Source organism: Hyperolius riggenbachi, chromosome 3, assembly GCF_040937935.1.
Source record: "Hyperolius riggenbachi isolate aHypRig1 chromosome 3, aHypRig1.pri, whole genome shotgun sequence".
Taxonomy (NCBI): domain Eukaryota; kingdom Metazoa; phylum Chordata; class Amphibia; order Anura; family Hyperoliidae; genus Hyperolius; species Hyperolius riggenbachi.
Genome location: NC_090648.1, coordinates 345639206 through 345662711, shown reverse-complemented (window position 1 = coordinate 345662711; position 23506 = coordinate 345639206). Strand labels below are relative to the sequence as shown.

At 43.8% G+C, this 23506-nt stretch overlaps 2 protein-coding genes across 3 annotated transcripts in view; one reads left to right on the top strand and one right to left on the bottom strand.

Annotated features, from left to right (window-relative positions):
• The window catches only part of N4BP3 (NEDD4 binding protein 3), a 70682-nt gene extending 57231 nt beyond the window's left edge, over positions 1-13451 (top strand). For both annotated transcript variants that reach the window (XM_068277027.1, XM_068277028.1), the window contains exons 4-5: positions 100-360; positions 9816-13451. In XM_068277027.1, the coding sequence (XP_068133128.1) occupies positions 100-360; positions 9816-10343 (789 nt within the window). In that variant the 3' untranslated portion in view covers positions 10344-13451. The remainder of the gene's footprint in view (positions 1-99; positions 361-9815) is intronic.
• LOC137563923 (uncharacterized) overlaps positions 1-22869 on the bottom strand; it is a 236860-nt gene extending 213991 nt beyond the window's left edge. The window contains exon 1 of the mRNA XM_068277029.1: positions 22836-22869. The gene's annotated coding sequence lies outside the window, so the exon portion shown is untranslated. The remainder of the gene's footprint in view (positions 1-22835) is intronic.
• Between the last annotated feature and the right edge of the window lie 637 nt (positions 22870-23506).

Genomic DNA, 23506 nt, shown 5'->3' with positions numbered 1-23506 from the left:
TTCCTATCATCACTCAATATGTCCATGAGCGCTATTAAGTTATGAAGAAAAGCCAGCAGGTGTAACATGGTACTGTATGTAATGTTCCGTGTTCTGCAGGTGTTTGAGGACAAGCGTCGTCTGTGGATGGAGGAACTGGACGAATTGAAACAGATGTACATGTGTAAGTTGCAGCAGATTTCCCAGCAGGCACTGCGCAGCCAGCGAGCCTTACAGCTGCAGCTATATAAGGTCCAGCAGGAGAAGAAGCGTCTTCATGAGGAACTCAGCTCTGTTACTGCTGAGTGTGAGCAGCTGCGCCAGAAACAGTCATCCCAACCAGAAAACCTCAGCCCTAAACTGGAAGAGTCTAAATGGGAGGTAAGGAAATCCTGCACTATGAGGAGGCTCACTCATTACTGGGGTCACTCTCGTTTTGTTGAAAATGTAGCTGAGATAGCCCCCCTGCACACTAGCTCTAGCACTAGTTTTGCTGCATATTGTGATGTAATTTTTATTGTATTAAAAAGGCAAATCGCAATAGTACTGTATAAACTATTGGTATAGTGTACACTATTGAGTTTGCAATTGGATTTTCGATTTTAAAATTGTTTGGGATGCTGCACTTTTTGTGCGTTTCTGATTCAATAGAAAGTATAGAAATCGGAATTTGAATCTGCTCAAAAACTTAACAACTGCATATACACCATTTTTTTTTTCCTGAAAGTCACTGCCACCTCCTCCTCCTTTGCCCCTTATCCCTTCCATGCAGCACCATACACCTCCCCAACACAGACCTCAATCAGCGGAGAACTGGAGACAGGGGATTGGACAATCAGCACAGAATTTGAAATGCAGGAAGTGACATCACGAGTCACTTCCTGCAGTCGAAGCGATTGCTTGGCACTCCTCCGTCTGCTGTTCTTCACTGATCGAAGTCTGTGTTGGGGAGGCGTTCGCCGCTGCATGGTAAGGATACGGGGCAAAGGAGGAGGAAGGGGCAGTAAACTTGGGGACAAAATTTTATAACAAATGCATGTAAAAGAATCGCACTAAAAATTGATTTGATATAAAATAAGAATTGGATTTAAAAATGCAAATCTGAATCGCAAATCAAATTTGCAATGTGCAAGAAGCTTTATAGTGATTATAAAACATACCTTTTTAGTTACAGTCATTGAGTAATAAACAAATATAACAAAATTGTTACAAAATCCATATGGGAATGAAAAGAGTCAAAAACAGCGATCGGACACCTCAGGCTGCATGCATGTCCCCTTAGGGACAAAAAAAAGGAGGTGAGTCCGATCGCTGGGCTCCATAGCTGGGCTGTGCAGGCTTTTCAGCCTCCTGCAGCCTGGTCGTTAGGGGGGGTTAACACTGCAGTCCTCAAGTGGTTAATATACAGGCCTGTAGTTTATGAATCCAGTAAAGAGTGGTGTTGTAAGATTCCCCCCTTCTGGTTGGATGTATTCTATCTAGTACAGAAAATGTCACCAATTTAGTGTTTTTATTATGCTTGGTGTGAATGTGGTTTGCAATAGCAGATTTCATTCTCTTGTTTTCAAACTTCAATCCTGTGAGCCAGTGTGATTGGATCACAGTGATCATAGGGTCAGGAGCCAATGAAATCGTCTCCTGACCAGCTCACGGAGTTCTGCTAGGGCGAGTGGGCTGGAGCAGCGAGAGAACGGCGCTACCGGCAGTAGTGTGCGGCGGGCTAATTGAAATCTATGCCCTGGCAGGAATAACAGCTCCCAAATATGGCGTAGATTGGCCGCGGTCCAGAAGCAGTTAAAAAGTTAAAGGGATACTGTAGGGGGGTTGGGGGAAAATTAGTTGAACTTACCCAGAGCTTCTAACGGTCCCCCGCAGACATCCTGTGTCCGCGCAGCCACTCACCGATGCTCCGGCCCCGCTTCCGGTTCACTTCTGGAATTTGAGACTTTAAAGTCTGAAAACCACTGTTCCTGCGTTGCCATGTCCTCACTCCCGCTGATGTCACCAGGAGTGTACTGTGCAGTCGCAGACCATACTGGGCATGTGCAGTACGCTCCTGGTGACATCAGCGGGATCGAGGACACGGCAACGCAGGCACAGGGGTTTTCAGACTTTAAAGTCTCAAATTCCAGAAGTGAACTGGAGGCGGGGCCAGAGCATCAGTGAGTGGCTGCGCGGGCACAGGATGTTTGCGGGGGACCATTAGAAGCCCCGGGTAAGTTCAACTCCTTTTCCCCCGACCCCCTACAGTGTCCTTTTAAGTTTTATAATCAGTGTATTATTGATTGTGGACCTGAAAACCCTAATTATGTTTTTCTTGCCATCTCTATTGCCATATTGATCGGAGGAGTGGTCACTTCCATCACTGGAGTCCTGTTTGAATATATGCAATCTGTGTGTGTGGGGGAGGGTGTCACAGGAGTCCATGATTGGATATATGCACTCTGGGTGGGGGCGGAGCTTCCATCACTGGAGTCCACATGGGATATAGGCATCCTGCGGGGGGGGGGGCGGTTTGCTTCCATCAATGGAGTAGATATATGCAGTCTTTGGGGGGGGGGGGTGTTTATTGGGTATCTTCCATTATGCAATATGGGGGGGGCAATTATTAGCTTCCATCACTGAAGTCCTCATGGGATATATGCAATCTGCGGGGGGAGGGGGGGGGGGGTAGCTGGAGTCCTCACGGGATGTATGCAATCTGTGGGGGTTTCAGCTTCCTACATGACAATGTATAAGCTATCAATTTTGAGTTACTTAAAAAGCTTATCCATAATTTTCTTTAAAAGTGCAGATTGCTATAGATGCTGCTTTGTACTTCTTAAAATGAAGTTGTTTTTGAAATTCCGTTGGTGTATCCTTCGTATTATAATATTCTGTACGTTAACAGCTATGTAGGGCAATCTATTATTGTTCAGGGGGAATAACTTCTACTTATTTCAAGTGTTTTTACTTGTCTGCACTTTCGCATCCCACGTTTCAGATAAGTGAAATCTTGACAAGGCCTGTAATTATGTATTCTGTCTCAGAGAACTATCTCTGGCTCTTTTAAAGTCACACATTTGAAGATGTTTTCTTGCTAGCCGTTGTGCTAAAAACCTGCATTTTAGCTGCATGTTAGTTGCGGTTTATGTATGTTAATGTATTCCGCCTCATGCAAATAAATTTAACCCCTTAACCCACAGATGTAAAGTAGGCACCCCATATTAGATAGGAATTATTGCCCTTGAGGTATCAAGGGATGGTCAATGAGATGAAAATACTTCTGATTTGATGCACGATTATGCAAATGTATGTAGCTTGAAAATTAAACAAATTGAATCCTGCTACATAATTCAAATTGCCTGGCATGCAAGATACACTGTTTAAAAGAAAATAAATATGGCAGCCACCATATGCCTTTCACTTCAGGTGTCCTTTAATTGGTCCATATGATGTGACAGAATTGTGCTGCGTTATCTTCATAGTTACCTCTTCATCTGTTTATGACTAGAGTTGGGCCGAACGGTTCGCCTGCGAACGGTTCTATGCGAACTTCCGTGGTTCGCGTTCGCGTCCCGCAGGCGAACCTTTGCGGAAGTTCGGTTCGCCCCATAATGCACCATGGAGGGTCAACTTTGACGCTCTACATCACAGTCAGCAGGCCCAGTGTAGCCAATTAGGCTACACTAGCCCCTGGAGCCACTCCCCCCTACTAAAAGGCAGGCAGCGGCGACCATTACGGTCACTCGTGTGCCTGCATTAGTGAGAGTAGGGCGAGCTGCTGCACACTCTCTCTCATAGGGAAAGATTAGTTAGGCTTAGCTTGTCCCTGGCTGCATACCTGTTCTGTGAACCCACCACTGCATACCTGTTCTGTGAACCCACCACTGCATACCTGTACTGTGAACCCACCACTGCATACCTGTTCAGTGAACCCACCACTGCATACCTGTTCAGTGAACCCGCCACTGCATACCTGTTCAGTGAACCCGCCACTGCATACCTGTTCAGTGAACCCGCCACTGCATACCTGTTCAGTGAACCCGCCACTGCATACCTGTTCAGTGAACCCGCCACTGCATACCTGTTCAGTGAACCCGCCACTGCATACCTGTTCAGTGAACCCACCACTGCATACCTGTACTGTGAACCCACCACTGCATACCTGTACTGTGAATCCACCACTGCATACCTGTTCTGTGAACCCACCACTGCATACCTGTACTGTGAACCCGCCACTGCATACCTGTTCAGTGTACCTGCCACTGCATACCTGTACTGTTCAGTGAACCCGCCACTGTATACCTGTTCTGTTCAGTGAACCCGCCACTGTATACCTGTTCTGTTCAGTGAACCCGCCACTGCATACCTGTTCTGTTCAGTGAACCTGCCACTGTATACCTGTTCTGTTCAGTGAACCCGCCACTGTATACCTGTTCTGTTCAGTGAACCCGCCACTGCATACCTGTTCTGTTCAGTGAACCCGCCACTGCATACCTGTTCTGTTCAGTGAACCCGCCACTGCATGCCTGTTCTGTTCAGTGAACCTGCCACTGCATACCTGTTCTGTTCAGTGAACAGTTTGGTGTGTCAGTGTGAAGCAGTACCTTAATTAGTGGCTGGATGGTGTAATGGTTAAGGGCTCTGCCTCTGACATGGGAGACCAGGGTTCGAATCTTGGCTCTGCCTATTCAGAAAAGCCAGCACCTATTCAGTAGGAGACCTTTGGCAAGTCTCCCTAACACTGCTACTGCCTATAGAGCGCGTCCTAGTGGCTGCAGCTCTGGCGCTTTGAGTCCGCCAGGAGAAAAGCGCGATATAAATGTTCTGTGTTTGTTTGTTTGTTTGTTGTTTGTAATTACACTACCTGATTGATGTATACGCATGCAAGATGTTTTAAAGCACTTTAGGCCTGTCATTTAGCATTCAATGTGATTTCTGCCCTTAAAACGCTGCTTTGCGTCAAATCCAGATTTTTCCCGGGGACTTTTGGCGTGTATCCCACTCCGCCATGCCCCCCTCCAGGTGTTAGACCCCTTGAAACATCTTTTCCATCACTTTTGTGGCCAGCATAATTTTATATTTTTTTTTCAAAGTTCGCATCCCCATTGAAGTCTATTGTGGTTCGCAAACTTTAACGCGAACCGAACCTTCCGCGGAAGTTCGCGAACCCGGTTCGCGAACCTAAAATCGGAGGTTTGGCCCAACTCTATTTATGACCCTTCTGTGATCAGTGATAAAAAAAGTTAAGGGCCTGTTTCAACTACACGCAGATTCTGGATGCAGGAAAACGGAGTCCAATTAATGCCTATGGGCCTGTTTCCACTAAATGCAATTTGCAGATGTCTGCATCATTCCCATACAATGAACATAGCCACATCCAGAAATGTGGATGCAGAAAAACTGATGCAGAACTAGTGGAAATAGGCCCTTAACCACTTGATGACCCACCCTTTACCCCCCTTAAGGACCAGCGCGGTTTTTAGTGATCTGTGCTGGGTGGGCTCTGCAGCCCCCAGCACAGATCAGGGTGCAGGCAGAGCGACCAGATCGCCCCCCTTTCCCCCCCCCATGGGGATGATGTGCAGGGGGGGTCTGATCGCTCCTGCCTGCCTGAGGTTTGCGGGGGGGGGGGGCACCTCAAAGCCCCCCTCCGCAGCGAAATTCCCCCCCTTCCCCTCCTACCTTTCCCCCCTGGTGATCCGGGCTGCACAGGACGCTATCCGTCCTGTGCAGCCAGTGACAGGCTGTCACATGGCGGCGATTCCCGGCCGCTGATTGGCCGGGGATCGCCGATCTGCCTTACGGCGCTGCTGCGCAGCAGCGCCGTACAATGTAAACAAAGGAGACATATGTCTCCTACGTTTACATTTAGTCTGCGAGCCGCAATCAGCGGCTCGCAGGCTATTCATGGAGACCCGCTCCGTGATCTAACAGGAAACGGCCGCTCGCGCGAGCGGCCTTTCCTGATTAATTAGGGAGGCACCTGGCGACGCAGATCTGCGTCGCTGGTCCTCCAGCTACCACTTTGCCGCCGCACGGTATGAGTGTGCGGTCGGCAAGTGGTTAATATGCAATGTGAAATCCTAAATAAACTAATACACTGAAAGGAGGAGGTGGACCCTGCTGGAGCATAAAGCCTTAACTATTAATAAATGGCATACGATAAAAAGATTAATGGTACAGTACAGTACATGTGATTCATTGTACAGTACATAGGTTGTGGGCTGAAAGTAAAGCAGTTATGTTGATGGTGGTGAGGTAATCCTATTGAATCCACCAAACAAACCAAAGCCATCACATGTCCTCAAAAGCTTCTATCTCACTAACCCACCACAAACAAACCTGACATGTTTCGCCCCTAAATAATTGCGTGTTTCATCAGGGGTAACAATACAGTGCAAAAGTGACAGCTACAGAACATAAAGATTAAATACAGTATCACATTATATAGGCATTCAGCCAAGTTCATATGATTGTATTCTTTATGAATCTTTTTATACTATTTATGAAAAGTTGTTTTATCCTCCATTAGGCTCCACCCCCTCCTTTCTGTATTTGATAAAAAAAGACATTTCCTGTATTTCTTTCTGTATTTGGTAAAAAAAAACAAGAAATTTACTTGTCAACCCTACTAACCTCCTTGGCGGTACCCCTGACTCAGATTTGGGATGAAAGATGCTGCTAGCAGTAATCCTGAAGCACCAGGAGGAATCCGCAGAGTGCGCAGCACAGCAGCATTTAGATCTCACCTCCCACAGGATCTGGACACTCGCAGCCCGCCTTCTTCCGACCCTAAGGATTCCCATCTCTCGGGTGAGATGGTCATCTGTCACGTGATGAGTCTGTAATCTCAACATAGAGATAGAGCACCTCCAGGAGGAAGGAATGCAGCGCTGGATCTCGGGGAGGTGAGTAATGTGCAGGGGCTGCTGGGGAATCTCTCTGTGGTATGACTTTTTTCTGGATTTTGTCTAAAAGCACAGGAAAAAAATTGGCACTGGTTTTAGACCCTAAAATCTGGAAAGAATCGTACTGCCAGGGAGGTTATTATTTTGCTGGTAAAAAAACGAGCAAAAAAAAAAAAACAACCTTTTTTCTTTCCCTCATCACTATTTAGTGGAGTCATGTATAAAGAAGGAATCGGTTCAAGATATATGTTTTGGATGAAGATGACAGGAAGCAGTTAGTGAGTGGGTAACTGGAATAAATGAGCAAGGGAAGATTATACAAAGCAGAGTGCTTCACTAGCTGACATTCTAGGGGTGATACTGACATTTAGATTTATGTTAGTCAGAGAAGTGGATTGAGATAGTGGGAAAATAACCAGTTATGTTGGGTGTTTAGAAAGCAGGAGTCCATGAAATAAAAGATACAGTAGTAGGGGAGATTGGGGGACTGATACTGAGGTGTGAACCTGACAGGTAGTTGTGTATCGCTTGTAAATACGTGATATTGATATCCAAACGAATGTATACAATTCCACAGACCATGGGTATAGATGGAGAACAGCAGGAAACCAAGGAGAAAACATCCTCAGGGCTCATTCACACCAGTGCGCTTCTGTCTGCTTTTGTTCAGCAACATGTATCTGTAACATGGATGCGCTAAAAAAAGCAGACAGAAGCGCACGAAGTGTGAATGAGGCCTTGGGCTCCGTTCACACTCGGGCACTTTCCATTGGTGTTTTGTGCTGTTGTCCGCTGGCGATCAGTAAAGCGCTGCAACACATGTAATCCTATGGGATTAATCACACTGCACAATTGCAGCATGATTGCCATTTCCACCAATTGCAAACACGCCGCATGCAGCATTTCCCGGGTGATTGTGTTGTGATTCTCATTCACTGAGAATTTCAAGACGCAATTGCGGCAAAATCACGGAACATCACAATGGCTAGGTATTGCGATTTGCAATTCCCAGTATGAACAGGGCCTTATAGGCTTGTAAATCTATGTACCCAATTGTCACCGTTTCCCTACAGTTCATCATCTTATAAGGCTACGTAAACAGAAGCGTGCATCTGTCCCCTTCTGCTCTATCTGTGAGCACAGAGAGTTTGTGTGTGATTTTATTTTTTCCCCTCTGACCGCTGCCTCTAATACTTTTAGCCATAGACCCTGAACAAGCATGTAGCAGATCAGATGTTTGACTGAAGTTTGACTAGATTAGCCACATGCTTGTTTCAGTTGTGTTATTCAGACACTAGTGATGCATGAAAAATCAGCAAGAGTGCCAGGCAACAGGTATTGCTTAAAAGGAAATTAAAATAGCAGCGCCATATCTCTCTCACTTCAGGTGTCCTTTAACCTCATGAGGACCACGGCCCTGAAACCCCCCCCATAAGTGACCAGACCATTTTTTACAAAATAGGCCACTGCAGCTTAAATCGGATCCAAGGTAAAAAAAACTAACTATAACAAGTAACTTGTCTATATATCTTATCTAAAGTTTAGATAGTTTACACAGCAAATCTAGCTGCAAGCAGCTTCAATAGAAAATGATTATTTATTGCTGTGATGCAATGAGGTTAGCCATGATCTGTTAGTCACACTACACTGAGGCAAGCTTATAGCATCTCCAACCCTCAGCCTGTGGAAACTTCACTCCCCCTCCTCCCCTCTGCCACTGAAATCTCTGGCTAGTAACCTCCTCCTCCTGCCCAGACTGAGTTCCCATAAGCCCTTGCTACCTGGGACCGAGTGCCAAGGCTCTCTGAAAAGAGGTTTGCTTAGTTTATAGGGAATTAGAGTATTAAAACAAAAAAAAGTATTTGTCTTGAGGAATGCCCTATAAACTATATGAAAGGAACGCAATTATGCAATGAGAAAAAGTTTATCTCTGATCCACTTTAAAGGGCTCACTGCAGGGCCGCACAGCTCGGCACACAAGTTATTCCCCCCCTCCCCTTTTCTGCCCACCAACAGAGCTTTCTGTTGGTGGGCTATGATCGCTCCCAGGATGTTTATTTTTTTAAAATATTTATTTAATTGCGCCCAGGATGTTTATTTATTGTTTTTATAAATATATATATTTTTTTCATTAAATACTATTTTTTTCTTATTTTTTACATAGGTCCCTCCCTCCCTCCGCCTATGACAGTGGATCGCTCTGTCCCCAGTACATCGCTGCCTTAGATCGCAGCGCTGTACAGTGTTTAGACGATTAGGTGATTGCCGCTGGGAGACTGATGACGGAGCGGGGATGCGCGCGCACCGGCGAGCGTGATCAACCGCAATCTCCACCCCTAGCACTTCAAGCCAATTGGCGTGGAGTGGTCCTGGGGCTGCTGCGCTGCTCACGCCCATTGGCGTTGAGCAGTCGAAACATAACACCTCAAATTATAAAAAAAGAACTGCAAAATGACAGCTATAGGCCTGCGTCCAGTAGTGTCGTGCCGTATGATTAATCAAGCATCACAGTACCACTTACTGATTCTGTTCTTTAGGCTTCTGAAGCAGATATCCTCTTAAGTATCAGGGAGCCCATTTTCTTATATAATTTCTAAGTTTCCTTCCCCACAGTCACTTCTTCTTTCACTTGGCTAGGCAAGTGGCTTTGAGTGGCAAAACGGCCACCATCTTAACTTGCCTAGTGCAGATGTGCCTGGAATGGGAGGGACACAGTAGCAGTATTCAACAGGGAACTTTATGCTGGCAACCATAGTATTCTCCCTGCAGTGTGCAAGGGAAAATGGCTTTGGATTCCAGGAGTTTATTCAAAAACAGGGGCCCAGCTGTGGAGGATACAAGTGTCAAGTTGTTCCTCTTCACGGTTTAGTGATACAGCAGAATTATGCATTTGATGTTCAGTAAGGATGTGTATATTTACATTCCTGTGTTTTTATATTGCAGATCTCTCAAAAGGCTGGTGAGATCTCTCTTCTGAAGCAGCACCTCAGAGACTCCCAAGGTGAGGTGACACAAAAGATGGGGGAGGTTTTCCTTATGAAAACACAACTTCGGGAAGCCAAAGCTTTAGCGAGGGAGAAAGAGAGGGAAGCTGCAAGTCTAAAAGCTTGTCTTCATGCTCTTGAAGATGCAAAAGACAAACCATCTCTAGCTCCATCACTGGAGACTCATGGACACCCAAAAGAAAACCACGAAGCTTTGGACATAGAGAGACTAAGGGCTGAGCTGATGCTGGAAAGACGTCAGAATGAGGCCCAGATGTTGAATTTTGAGAATGAAAGAAAAACTTGGAAAGAAGAAAAAGAGAAAGTACTAAGATACCAAAAGGAGATCCAAGCCAGCTACCTGGAAATGTACCACCGTAATCAAGCTCTCGAGAGGCAGATTCAAGAACAGAAGCAGGTTCCAATCCAGTCTCCATGCACTCCCTCACTTTGGATGGATGCTGTGGAGTCATTTGAGACCACATGAAATGTACTAAATGCTGCATTTTACTATTAAGCTGAAATCTGTGCAGGGTGAAATAACGTTTTAAGTGTTGACACGATGTGAGAAGGCCTCCATAATTCTCACAGCCCGACTGCTTCCTTCAGAGGTACCTGTGGGTACGGTGCAGTGAATCCAGTATATTCAACACCATACGTTGAGCAGTTTGTTGCCTCCATGAAGTAGGCACAGTGTAACTGAAGAGTAGGACTTCCTCAGATCTACAACTAGCATGGGACACTTCTTGCGTTACACAAAGGACATTCTAGTACTGTATGCACATAGGAAAATGTTTGGCATCCTATCAGAGTAAACGTTAGACTGTATTTAAGTCTATAACAATTGATGTTCATGATGGTGTTTCCACAATGATAACTTCATAAAAATGAGAAGAGATGTGATGTCTCTGTGCAGAGCTCCTGCAGCACTTTATTCTATCTCTGGCCACTTGGCACCCGTGGCTTATGGCACTGTGGACTATTTTATTCATTTTTTTTTTATGAAATGTGAAGACAAACCTTCATTTTTAGGAGCATTTAGAGTTGTAATTTTTAGGTATGATTAAAAGTAAGGCTAGCTGGTAAAGTATTAGCATAAAGGCTTTAATGGCAGGGAGATCATTAGCACATTGTCAGACCAGTATATGATTTGTGGTCTAACTTGAACATTCTACAAAGTAGACATATCACCAGAGTATCCTTGTTGCTTAAAGTGGTATTGACATCAACTTTGTTTTCCTCTAAAAGATTAATTACAGTAAATAATGAATGAGACTGCTCTGATGTCTTATTTTCATCCCACTGAAGCTGACTGATGACATTGCTGGCTGCAAGACAAATTATCAGTAGGGATGATCAGATAGATGCAAATTCTTCTGATTTGATGCAAATTTGTGCACATTTTTATGCAAATGTGTGCAGGTTAAAAATGCACCAATCAATTTAAACCCCGGTTTAAATTGATTGATCATTTTTCAAGCTGCATATATTTGCATGAAAATTTGCATAATTTCATAAGTATTTGCATCTCATTGATCATCCCTGATTATCAGATGCTCCCACCCCCAGACACAGCAGAAGCTTTTCTGCCTTGTTTACCATGTGTATACACTTCAACCTCAATCTGATTATTCTGGCCCGCAAAGGCAGGCTTATAAATTAGCAGCGTAAAGCACGAGTTTTAACCCTTAAAAACCAGTCACATGTAAGGATGGTCAATGTAATGCAAATACTTTCGAGTTGATGCAGGATTATGCAAATGTATGCACGTTGAAAAATGGACCAGTCAAATTTTACCTCAGCAGGATTTGATTAGTTCATTTTCAAGCTGCATATATTTGCATACAAAATTTGCATAATGGTGCATCAACTCAATATTATTTGCATCTCATTGACCATCCCTAGTCGATGGTTTTAACTGCGTTACAGGCTGCTCTAATGTGCCCCTGTAACGTCTTACTGTGAAAGCAGCCTAAAGGTGGTTACACACGAGATATATATATATATATATTCAAGTGAGAAATTTGATAGGTTTTTCCCATTTTTAGCCCTCTAAGATGATCAAGTGTGGCTAATTTTTGTGACAACTGAATGATGTGGGACAGATTGAAAATTGCTTGAATCATAAATCAAGAAATAGACAGTTTTCAATCTTTTTTCCATAATTGGGGAAATAGTTAACACGTCTGTGAAACATTGGTCAGATTTTGCACATGTTAAAATCAAATAGAAAAGTATTGTAATAATCCAATTGAAAATAAATCTAGAACATAGTATCGTATCTGGCCACATTACACAGATCTCCAATTTCCATTACACCCGAATGCAGGCTGAATCTGCAGCATTTCTCTGCAGGCTACAGGGGCGAGGAAACGCTGCCCATCTTGTTCATGGCTTACTGTCCACATCGCACTGCGGAGCGATTCTGGATGGCATGTTGCAGATATCTGCAGCACGCAGCCAAATCCCTATAGCCTTGCATGGTATGGCATAATGATTCGGGCTGCGGATTCAGAGCCCTACAGGAGCCACAGCATTTTCCGATTTGGCCATAGCTGCTAGTGGAAACTGGACTTAAAAGACCATAATCCAGGGGTACCCTAAATTGGGGTTCTGGGATAGCAAAAGGCAATGGCACATTACTTAGCAAGGTGGTTTTTGGTCTTTTGAACAGAAACCCTTAGGCAGGTAATGACTTCCTTTGATTTTTCAGCTTCTTTTGTCAGCCGAGTAGCCCCTGGACAGTCAGTCAGCCAGCCAGGTCATGGTAGTAAGCAGATGGGTGATACTGGAAGATGTTAGTTGTGCTGTCACTCCTTGGCCATGTTGCAGAGATGTAGGAGTTACAAGACTTTATGAATAGAACAAGAAAGCCCTTGGCAGGTGAAACAATGGCCATTTCTGCTGGTTGTTTAGCTTTGTGTACAGTGCTTTGCTTTAATAGTCTGCAGTGACTAAGTCTACTTGTTTTACTAAGCCATTCCCTCTCTTTTTCAAGCTCCTTGACATATTTAATGGATTCCAAAACAAGTTATGCAGGTGTAACTGCATCATAAAACTTTACTGGTAACCAAGATCCTACCAGCTATTCTGAAAGACTGACAATGCTATGGCATATATATGTATGTCCATTCTGCATTATTTTCTAGCTGTAGTAGAAACTGACACCAGAAATTCAACCTTCTGAAAGCTTAGTGGATGAATGCCAGATGATCTTCTGAGGAATGTTTTTTTTTCATTTCTTTTTCTCTCCTGACCTGTCACATTGTATGAGATTTTGTCTGAAAATTAGAAACATTTCTCACATCTGAACTGTGCCAATCACTGGAAACTGATAAAGCTCTGATTAGCTAACCAGAACCAATGAGAACTAATGTAGAACGTCACATTGTGCTGCATGTGGCGGACACATGAAGGAAGGCTATAGAGGGAGTTTGTGAAGATTTGAGGCATAGACTTCTGCGGATCAGGCCTGCAGTCATTTGAAGTAATTCTCCTAGTTTTGTATTTTTACGGTTTCCTTCTTGCTACAAGGCTATAAATGTGAACCAATTGTGTGAGGTACAAATAAAATTGTATTTTTATTTCTAATGTATGGATGGCTGTTTAAAAATGTAGCAATATGGCAGTTGCCAAAGTTAGAAACATCATTGGAAAATATGATAAAACCAAGATTAATGTGCATCATGCTCTGGAAAATGTCAAATAAGATTTCATACTGAATATATAGAAGTTTATATAAACAGTGAAGAGTAAAAATGAATGGTGAATTTGGAATTGTGGACTATTTCTCTGTAACATAAGGGTGAGGGCTGGGGCCTACTAGGTGCACTTTGGCAGCACTTGTGGATCGCCAAAGCACTTTGCCAGTGGATCCCAATGAGGATGGTCCCACTAGCAGCCCACAATCGCAAAACAGCAACAGTTTAGTAGCAATCACATCAGTGGCTACAGTAGTCAAATGGTGATCACCCTGGGAAATCACTGCACTTCTGCGAGTATGCAAATCGCAGGCGCCCATATTGGATCCCAGCCCTAAGGCTGCTGATAAACTAAGAAAATACTTCTGCTATAATGCTTGGTACAGACAAAGCAATCTTTTGACATGTACTGTGAGAGCGACTATTTTCAGCATGTACAATCTGATTTCCGATCGATTTTCCATAGAAGTGAATGGAAAATCGATCGGAAATCAGATTGGACATGTTGGAAATAGTCGATCTGATAGTAAATCGGTCCGAAAATTGCATTGTGTGTACCTAGCATCATAGTTTTGTATAAAAGACTAAGGCAAATGGGCACAGTAGGTTGAAAAAAATAATGTGCTTACTACTCCTTGTTTTTTGTATTGCGCTGACAGCGGAAATCAGCTGTGGGAAGACGTAACAAATAGGTTGATTTATTAGTGCGAGTTAAAGATCAGCGTGCACATGCTGCGTAGTGTGCACTCCTAAATTACGCACTCTCCTTTCATCTGTCACACGATGTGAAGTAGCGCGACTGCAGTACTTTACTAGCGCGGCCGCTACTACATTAGTAGTAGCGGCTACAGCTTAATGAATCAATCTTACAAATGTGAGAAACATGCAGATGGCACATTTATCTAATGTTGTCATATTTTATGAGACGGGCACAAACGGTGCAGGGAAATTTGGGTGCCCCATAGGCCATAATGTGAATTACGGCTATAGCGTTGCCCATACAGTAATTTGGATGGGGTCACAAGACAGAGCCCAAATTACCATTAAAAACATCATAATTCGTCCGCCAGCAACAGCTGGCAGCCGAACTACATCTTTCCCCTAAGTCCATGGTGACCTGGAGGGGGAATAGTAATTAACACATTAGGGATTTCTGCAGAAGCAAGGTAAGCCATTTTTACATGTATGCCGGCAACAATACCTTAATCTCCTTAGCGCTAATCCCGAGTCAGGCTCGGGACAGGATCCGCAGCTCAGATCGGTAATATTGTACCTGAGTGAGTTATGTGCAGGAGCTGCTGCAGATCTCTCTGTGGTATGTTTTGTTTTTTTTTCTTTCCCCCCCTTTCTTTCTTGTTTTCAGGGTCTACAAGCTTGTGAAGTCTGGCCCGGAGGCCTTTTCTGGTGGCCCCCAAGGCACTCTACAGGTTTTTTTTTTTTTAATGCTAAATGGCCTGCAGGCCGTAGCTGTGATGCCATATGCAGGGGCCACTGTGCATGCGGCATCACTTATGCAGCCACTCTGCCTCCCACTTTGCTCACCTGTAGATTATCAGCCACCACTGTAGCAGTAGCTGATTAGCAGCCGCCAATTTTGTAACATATTACAAAGCAATTTTCCTACAGATTTTGAAAAGATGAGCAATTATGCAGCATACAAATGCTCAGAAAATGCTGCATGCAGCGCAATTGCCATTAAATCCAAATCACAAAGCCGTAGTGAGATTACCACCCCCTTCCCAATACAAGGTCCCACTGCCCTAGCCCTTTGCTTATCGATGGCTAACTGCCTGCAATCAACATGTGCCCTCAAAGCAAGCGCTGCTTTTTACCAAAGGTCAAGCTATTGTAACACTGAGATGAAGCAGTTCTCCTCCTCCTCTTGCTGAGGAATAAGTTTTGCTTTCCTATGAGGATTAAATGGGGGAAATAGAAAAGCAAGAAGTACGGTATCTGTTTCTGACAAGCCACAAGGAAGCGAGACCTGACAGGTGACGTTGTGTGCATTGTATGTGTTTCATTGTGACTCACTGAACTCTTGTCCTTTCTCGAGCTTGTTCTAGAATTTACTCATTTGTTATGTTCACATTAAAACAACAAGCTGTCTGGCTTGATTTTTCCACTTTGTAAATTACATAGAATCCTTGGAGCAAGTACCCGCATGTCGCTGACAGCTGCTGAGATGAAGATCTGAGAGAATGTATGGCAGTGGGTGTCTCCAAAACTTGGCAGGTGAAGCAGAAACCAAGCCAACCTCTACTGGAGTCCCACAAAGGACACCGGAACTGTTTCATTACAACTACAAAGAGTTGGTATGTTGAAATAAATTCTACTCTTCCATTTGGGAGGAGGAACATTCCTGCATTATATTTATATGCTCTGCTTCCCTAGGAGCATCATGCTGTGGACTACAAGCAGCAAGATCAGGATTTTACAATCAGTTTTCTCCAGGCAACAACTTAAAACAAGCTATGTGTAGGGGGTGTAAAGGTGGCCATGCACTAATAGATGGCCACCAGATTTGACCATCAGATAGGTCAGATCATTCCCCACACGAGGCACAAATTTTGAATAGACTTCAGCATGAAATCTACTGAATATCTGTAGAGTGGCCACCTCCCGTAGGTCTCCCTGTCTGTGTCGTTCCTCCTACCCCCGGGCCATGCAGAGCGTAGACAGCAGGGCTTATACTATCTGTTGGCGCGCGTTTTCTCGCCATCCCCACTGAGCGCTCCACACTGTCTCCTCTCTCTTTGGGCACCTGTGTCACGTGATAAACACTACAGGCTGAACACTAGAGGCACCATGGCATGTACACAAAAAGGAACAGTGACAGTGATGAGCACCTGGCAGGGATGGAGAGAAGACACATGGCATCAGAGAGGCGAGTGTAAGCTCTGCTGGCAACATGATTGTTCTGTAATCAAATGCCACTACTGCTGCACTTCTGCCCTGTTGACAATCAACCAATTTGTTCTTGAAATTATTCAGGCATAGTTTGCAGCATCAACTTCTACCAGATTTCATCAGTGATCGTTTTTTGCCGGATATTGATGGGAAACATAGATAAGTGTGTGACCTTTCTTAGATGTAGTCTTTCATTTTGAAAAATCACTATTGTCTTGGTAATGTCTACCTCATGCCTGCACTACCCCGTGGGAAAGCTGTGCTTGTGCTGTATAGTGTCAGTGCAGTGAACTGGGATTCCTCCACACCCACTCATTGTACTGAGTAGTCTCTGCAGCAGGTGAATAGAGCAGGTCAATGCAATGTAAATCATTGACTTCCATGCAAAGTTCATGTAAACTGAATGCAAGTCTGGGCAAATGAAAACTTCTTCCTGCCTATATAAGATACTTAAGGAGAAGGAAAGCTCTGGGTCCTATAGAGCCTTCCCTCTCCTCTCCCGGTCTCCGTTGTAGTGCTGGCTCCCCTGTAGCAGCATCTGACCCAATTTAGTCAAATGCTGCCGTCTCCGCCACCAAAGGCAGTCTTTGGAAGTCTTTGGGAGCCTGAGTGCTCCAGAAGACACGTCGCTCCATACACTTGCGCGTGCGTGAGCTAAGTCCTCCCGAAGACTTTGGAAGTCCCCCGCGGCAGGTGATTTGAACGGAGGAGCTGTCACCTGAACAAAAGCACCGGAAGAGGAGAGGTAAGGCTCTGTAAGACCCAGAGCCTTCCCTCTCCTTAGGCAAGTATCTGTGTTTTTTCTTTTTTTAACAAAGATCCCATTAGCTTTAAACAATACCAGATGCCTGGCAGTCCTGCTGATCATTCATACATCAGTAGTGTCTGGATTAGCCGCATGCTTGTTTCAGGTGTGTGATTCAGTCAGCAAGCTTGTTCAGGGTCTATGGCTAAAGTAGAGGCAGCATGACAACTAGGCAATTTGCATGGTTTAAATGAAAATAAATATGGCAGCCTCCATATCCAGCTCACATTAGGTGTCCTTTAAAGGTGTAGTATACTTTTTCGACCCACATTTCAAATGGATGCGTTAGGATATACATGTAATTAAGGCACAGGATAAAGCCCCCGCTCACCCTGCTCCTGCAAAAGTCCCGGTGGCATTACTGTAATTAGTATTCCCCCTCCAGCCCGACATGGACTCTAGGGTAAGGCTAGAAACCCACTAGGAGCGATTGTCTGTGCGCTTTGTGATTTGAAAAGCTCTTGCTAATGTAATGCTATGGGTGTGATCCCACTTGAGCAATGTGATTTTATAAAAACTCCTCATAGCATTGCATTAGCACGAGCTTTTTCAAATCACTAGCAATTAGAAATCACTCCTAGTGGGTTTCTGGCTTGGGGCGCAATTCAACTTCCAGCTTTTGCTGGTGGCCAAATTACACTGTTTTGACTGCGCCCAAATTACTGACTGAGTGCCGCTATAGCTGTAAATCACATTACGGCCTATGGCGGCACCTGGTCCACCCAAATGTCCAGCTCTCTTTTAGACTTGACTATTTAAGGGTGCACTTACACTATTCCCATTGTGGTGCATTATAACGCAAGCTATAATCGCACAGCAACATGTTGCAATGGGCCCATTTAGCATGTTGACTCCTCAGTGTGTTGGGTTCCATAGTAATAACATAAGGGAAGCTGTGTGCTATTGGATGATGTACATCCAATAGATATCTGCCCACTGGTGACCTCACAGGGAGAGAATTGTGCCTCCATTCATTACACCCGTATTGTAAATAAATGGCAATGAGATACCATGCGTTGCAATGCATGCAATATTGGAAGTTGCAAATTTTGAAATCTGTTGCAAAGTGCTTGTGAAATTACCCTAAAGCCCATTTCAAGGCACAGATTTAAAAAAAAAAAAAAGCAATCCAACTGATTAATCAATGCTCAGATGTCAGTTCCTGTAAGCACTCTAGTGGGCCCCAGCCATATTTGTACTTTCTAGGAATCACTAACTATTCTAAAAATGCTTCACCAGTGTAAGTCTATTGTGGTGATTGTACAGGAGCGATTTGTAGGAAATTGCAATCACAGTGCCTGCATTTTTTAATAAATTTCATTCAAGGAATGCAGGGTTCAAAACCACCTTCCTTAACCAGTTCACCCCCAAGGGTTTTTATCCTAACGGACCAGAGCAATTTTCACCTGTCAGTGCTCCTCCCTTTTATTCCCTAATAACTTTATTACTACTTATCACAAGAAAATGATCAATACCTCGTTTTTTTCGCCACCAATTAGGCTTTCTGTGGATAGTACATTTTGCAAAGAATTTTTTTATTCTAAATGAGTTTTAATGAGAAAAACAGAAAAAAAAAAAAGAAAAAAAAAAATCATTATTTCTCAGTTTTAAGCCATTATAGTTTTAAAATTAAACATTTTCCTGTGGATAAAACAAACATTTTATTTGCCCAGTTTTCCCGATTATTAAACCATTTAAATTATGTCCCTATCACAATGTATGGCGACAGTATATTATTTTGAAATATAAGTGTTATTTTTCTGTCTGTTTATTTTTTTTTTTGTTCTGGCCATAATTACAAGCCCCTATGTAATAAATTAAAATTAATTTCCCCCCATAAAATATAGATTAAAAAAGCTGAGTCCCTAAGGTAAGTATTTTTTTTTTAAGCTGTTTTTTTTTTTTTACAAGTGTTTTTTTTTTTGGGGGGGGGGGGGGGGGGGGGGTTGGAAGTGTAATTTTATTAATGAAGTGTATGTACTTGAAAATGTATGTATTTTGTAGATGTAATATACTTTTTGGCCACAAGATGGCACTAGTGAACACTCGTTATAGGAAGTGTTCACGGAAACAGCGGCGGTAGCAGCGGTGGGAATGTGCGACGTATTAAAACGTCATGTTGCCGTTAATAGAGGTAAGCATGACGTTTTAATACGTTAGGATGGCGGTAAATGGTTAAAATTGCTCCAAAAAGCGATGAGTTTTAGGGCTGGTTCAGACGGACGCTTGCGGAGCGTTTACCGCCAGCGTTCGGGGCTTGGCGTTAAACGCTCCCATTCAAGTGAATGGGAGCGTTTGTACCAAGCTTTTACGCGCGTTTACACGAACGCGGCGTTCAGGTCCCGATTTTCCCTGGCGTGCAAAGAGCCCCTGGAAGCTACATGTAGCTTCCAGGGGCAGTTAACCGCGACGGGTAATGTCCCCCTAGGGGAAGAAAAAACGCGACCGCATCTGAACGCAACACGAACGCTGCTGAAAGCCCGACGCCAACGAACGCGACGCCTCTGAACCAGCCCTTAATGTTAGTTTTAAAAATGCTAGTGTTTGAGAGCAACTGGTGGGCCCCAGCCCTTACTGTTGAAAATCCTGTCTTTTGATCAGAAGTTGTTGAGTGAATCAAATTCCAGGCTCTATAGGAGTGGCTGCTCCTGGTGACTGGATTACATCATTTCCACAGTTCAGAGTGGAAGGGGGCTGGCACAGCCAGAGCCTGTATGTGCTGTAAGCAGCAGCAGTTTTCTCAGACAGCTAGTGGTGAAGGAAGTGTTTGGTGTCTGAGATATATACTCACCAGCCATATTATTTATCCAGCTAATCCAGAAGCTTCTACATAAACTCTCCAACTCCATTCCTACATGGATCTAGCAACACATTTGTGTCTGAACTGGGGCTTTAAAGCACTTCTACTGGATAGGAAACTGGATAGTTACAGGATGGAGTACTGGAGCCCCTGATGTGCAGATTGTTTGCTCTTGGAAATACAGGAATATGTTGCCTGACCGCTGTTACTGCCCACTGCAGCTTGCTGCTCCTGTCTCTATAGGTCAGAATAGCAGCATGTTTTTACAGAAATTTGTCACCTGAAACAATCATGGAGAGGCTGACCATGTGACAAATAAGTTTGGAATTTCCTCAAAAAATATGCATGATTTGCATCATGGCCAGTCTGCAATGAGCTGCAGAGATGAACAATAAAAAAAGTCAACTAGAAGAGGAAGCAGCTTAAAAAACACAATTATGCATGGGCAAGTCAGATTCTAGATCTGCTTGTTAAGTAACTGACACCTAGTTAAATATGTGCCAGCTAACTGATCATCAGTTTACAAATTATGCCCTGCAAAGTTATTTCAGCCCCTGCAACTTCCAGATCCGGTGCTGTGCTTTAGATGACCAGGGTATGGACTTGGATATACAGGATCACTTATGTTCTCACGTGTTTTTAAGCCCAGGAGAACCTTAGTGAATCAAGGCCTGACAGGGCCATATTGCTTGACAGGCCCTCAGTATACTAGTGAGGGGTTCAAAGTATGGATGGTCCATGAGATGCAAATCGTTCTGAGTGCATACAGGATTATGCAAAATCCGTATGAAAATGTATGCAGCTTGAAAATGGACCAATTGAATCCAGACAAGACGGAACAGAATTTGCATAATCCTGTATGAATTCAGAAGAATTTATCTCCTTGGCTAACCCTAGTCTACTTCAGGACACCCACTGGGAAACCTCATAGGGAACAGCTCTCCAATCACTGCACCCTCTACAACTTGAAGCATTGTAATTGGCCGATTAGTGAGCATAGTGATAAAATCTGAAACCTAGAGGGTGCTGCCATTGGAGAACTGTTGAAGCACTAACCCATCAAATTAGCCGAATTTCCCTATGAAGTTTCCCGGTGAATAGATTCAAGTAGACTAGCACCCAAATCTGAGTTCCCACAGTATTTACTTGTGGATATCTAGTACTGTGGCACAGCACAAGACTTCTAGATGAGGAGCACAGAAATCACTGGGTAGAATCTGGTCTGTCTAGCAATACAAGCATTTTTCTTGGAAATCCTCTTATAAAAGTACATTAATACATTTGGATTCTAGTTTAAGCCTGTGAATCACAACTATGTTAAATATAGGCTTGTGACTGCAGAGATGGAGTAATTGCAGCTGAAGTAATGACGAGTGGGCCAGTAAGGAATGCAGATACTAATAGGAATCTTTAACAAGGCAGACACATGAATTCCCAGAGATTACACTAACAAAACATGACATATCTATATCCAAACCTACAGAGGAACCACTTGTGCTCAGCAATAAACATGAAACTGAGCCTTACAAGGATGTGTGCTAAGGCTCTCAGGACATATGTTAGCGATGGGAATACTTTATTTACTGATTTATCTCGGGTTGTCATTGACAAAATGTGGCATCTGCTTAAAGGAGAACTGTAGTGAGAGGGATATGGAGGCTGCCATATTTATTTCCTTTTAAACAATACCAGTTGTTGGGCAGTCCTGCTGATATATTTGGCTGCAGTAGTGTCTGAATAACACCAGAAACAAGCATGCAGCTAGTCTCGTCAGATCTGACAATAATGTCAGAAACACCTGATCTGCAGCATGCTTGTTCAGGTTCTATGACAAAGTATTAGAGGCAGAGGATCAGTAGGACAGCCAGGCAACTGGTATTGCTTATAAGGAAAACAATATGGCAGCCTCCATATCCCTTTCATTACAGTTGTCCTTTAAATCACTTTAGGTGTAAATGTTCCAGCTGGGTTTTCTATTTGCAAACTGCTACAGGAACATCTCGGGGTCAGTTATTTAGTTTCTGCTTATTTTTTTTTTTTTACAAAATGTAGGGTGTGTTGCTTCTTGTGAACACACTGCCAATTGTTTAGCAGTTTTACATCTGATGGATCACTTTACTCAAACACAGCTTCTACTGTCAATTTCTGTACAACATGTGTGATAACTTGAAACTATGAAAAAAGTGCAAGTTATGTGCAGAGCTTACACCACTGGATGTTTCATCAGTTCTCTGCAGAGATCTATTGTGCCACTGCAAGGTTTGTGCTGCCCAATGTGAGGCAGGTAATAAAGCTTAAGCTCAATCTACACGATACCATTCTTTGTGCGATTCGATTACAATTCTATTTACGATCAGATTAAATCCAACATGTCCGATCGGGATTCGATTTGATTTGCCATTGCAAAACAATGGCAAATCGAATTGAATCGAATCCCGATCAGTCATGTCAGATTTAATCGGATTGTAAATAGAATCGTAATGAAATCGCACAAAGAATCGTATCGTGTAGATGGGGCTTTAAGCCTGAAATTATGCAAGGAACGAATAGGTGGCGTTAGGCACAGAGTTTACAGTAGGGCTAGGTTAAAGATTAGCTAGGAGGAGGAGGAGTATTGTCAGGAGAAAGTAGAAGCCTTCGTAGAATATATGCAGTATTGCCGATATTCTACTAGTGGCATCACCCTGTACCCAAATTTACCTTGCACCCTTTTAACATGTATGCGCCTAATGCAGTACAGAGCCAATTCAGGTATTGCTTGCTTACCGTTCTTGCAAGTTGCCCTCTGCACACCTTCTTTCTAAATAAGAGATATTAAAGAAAATGAATCAATTATCAAATGTAATGTTCAACCTGTTAAACATGTAGTGTAGTATTGTATAGTATATTCCTAGCTTTAGTCTGTGCAGGTGTTGAAAGTCAGCCACATCTGTTCCTGCTCTGTGCTACTTCAAGTAAGAGGAAAATACTTTGGCTGTCTGCAGGGCCGCGCGATACAATAAAGGCACAGGGGGCAATTGCCCAGGGTCCGTAGGCATCACTCCCTTTGCCTCTTTAAAAAAATGCACTGCTGCTGCCCTCTGTTTTGCCCCGCTCAGACCTCAAGATCAGTGTGGGACCCGAGGCAGAGAGAGCAGCACGCACTGTACTGCTTACTTCATATGCGGAAGTGACGTTACTCGTCACTTCCTGCATTTGAAGTGATGCGTGCGGTTGCCGTGGCCACTGTGTCCCAGGTCCTACCTGATCTTGAGGTTAGTCAGTCGCCACGCTTATCTGGAGGTCTGAGGCAACGTGGTGGGCATCTTTCTACCTACACTGGAGGCACCACACTCCCTATGAAGAGAGACTACTGGGAATGAGATATTTTGTTGTGGGGGGAGCGGATCACTGAGCTGGCTGCCAGGGAGTTTGGGGGGGGGGTGACTGGTTTTGCT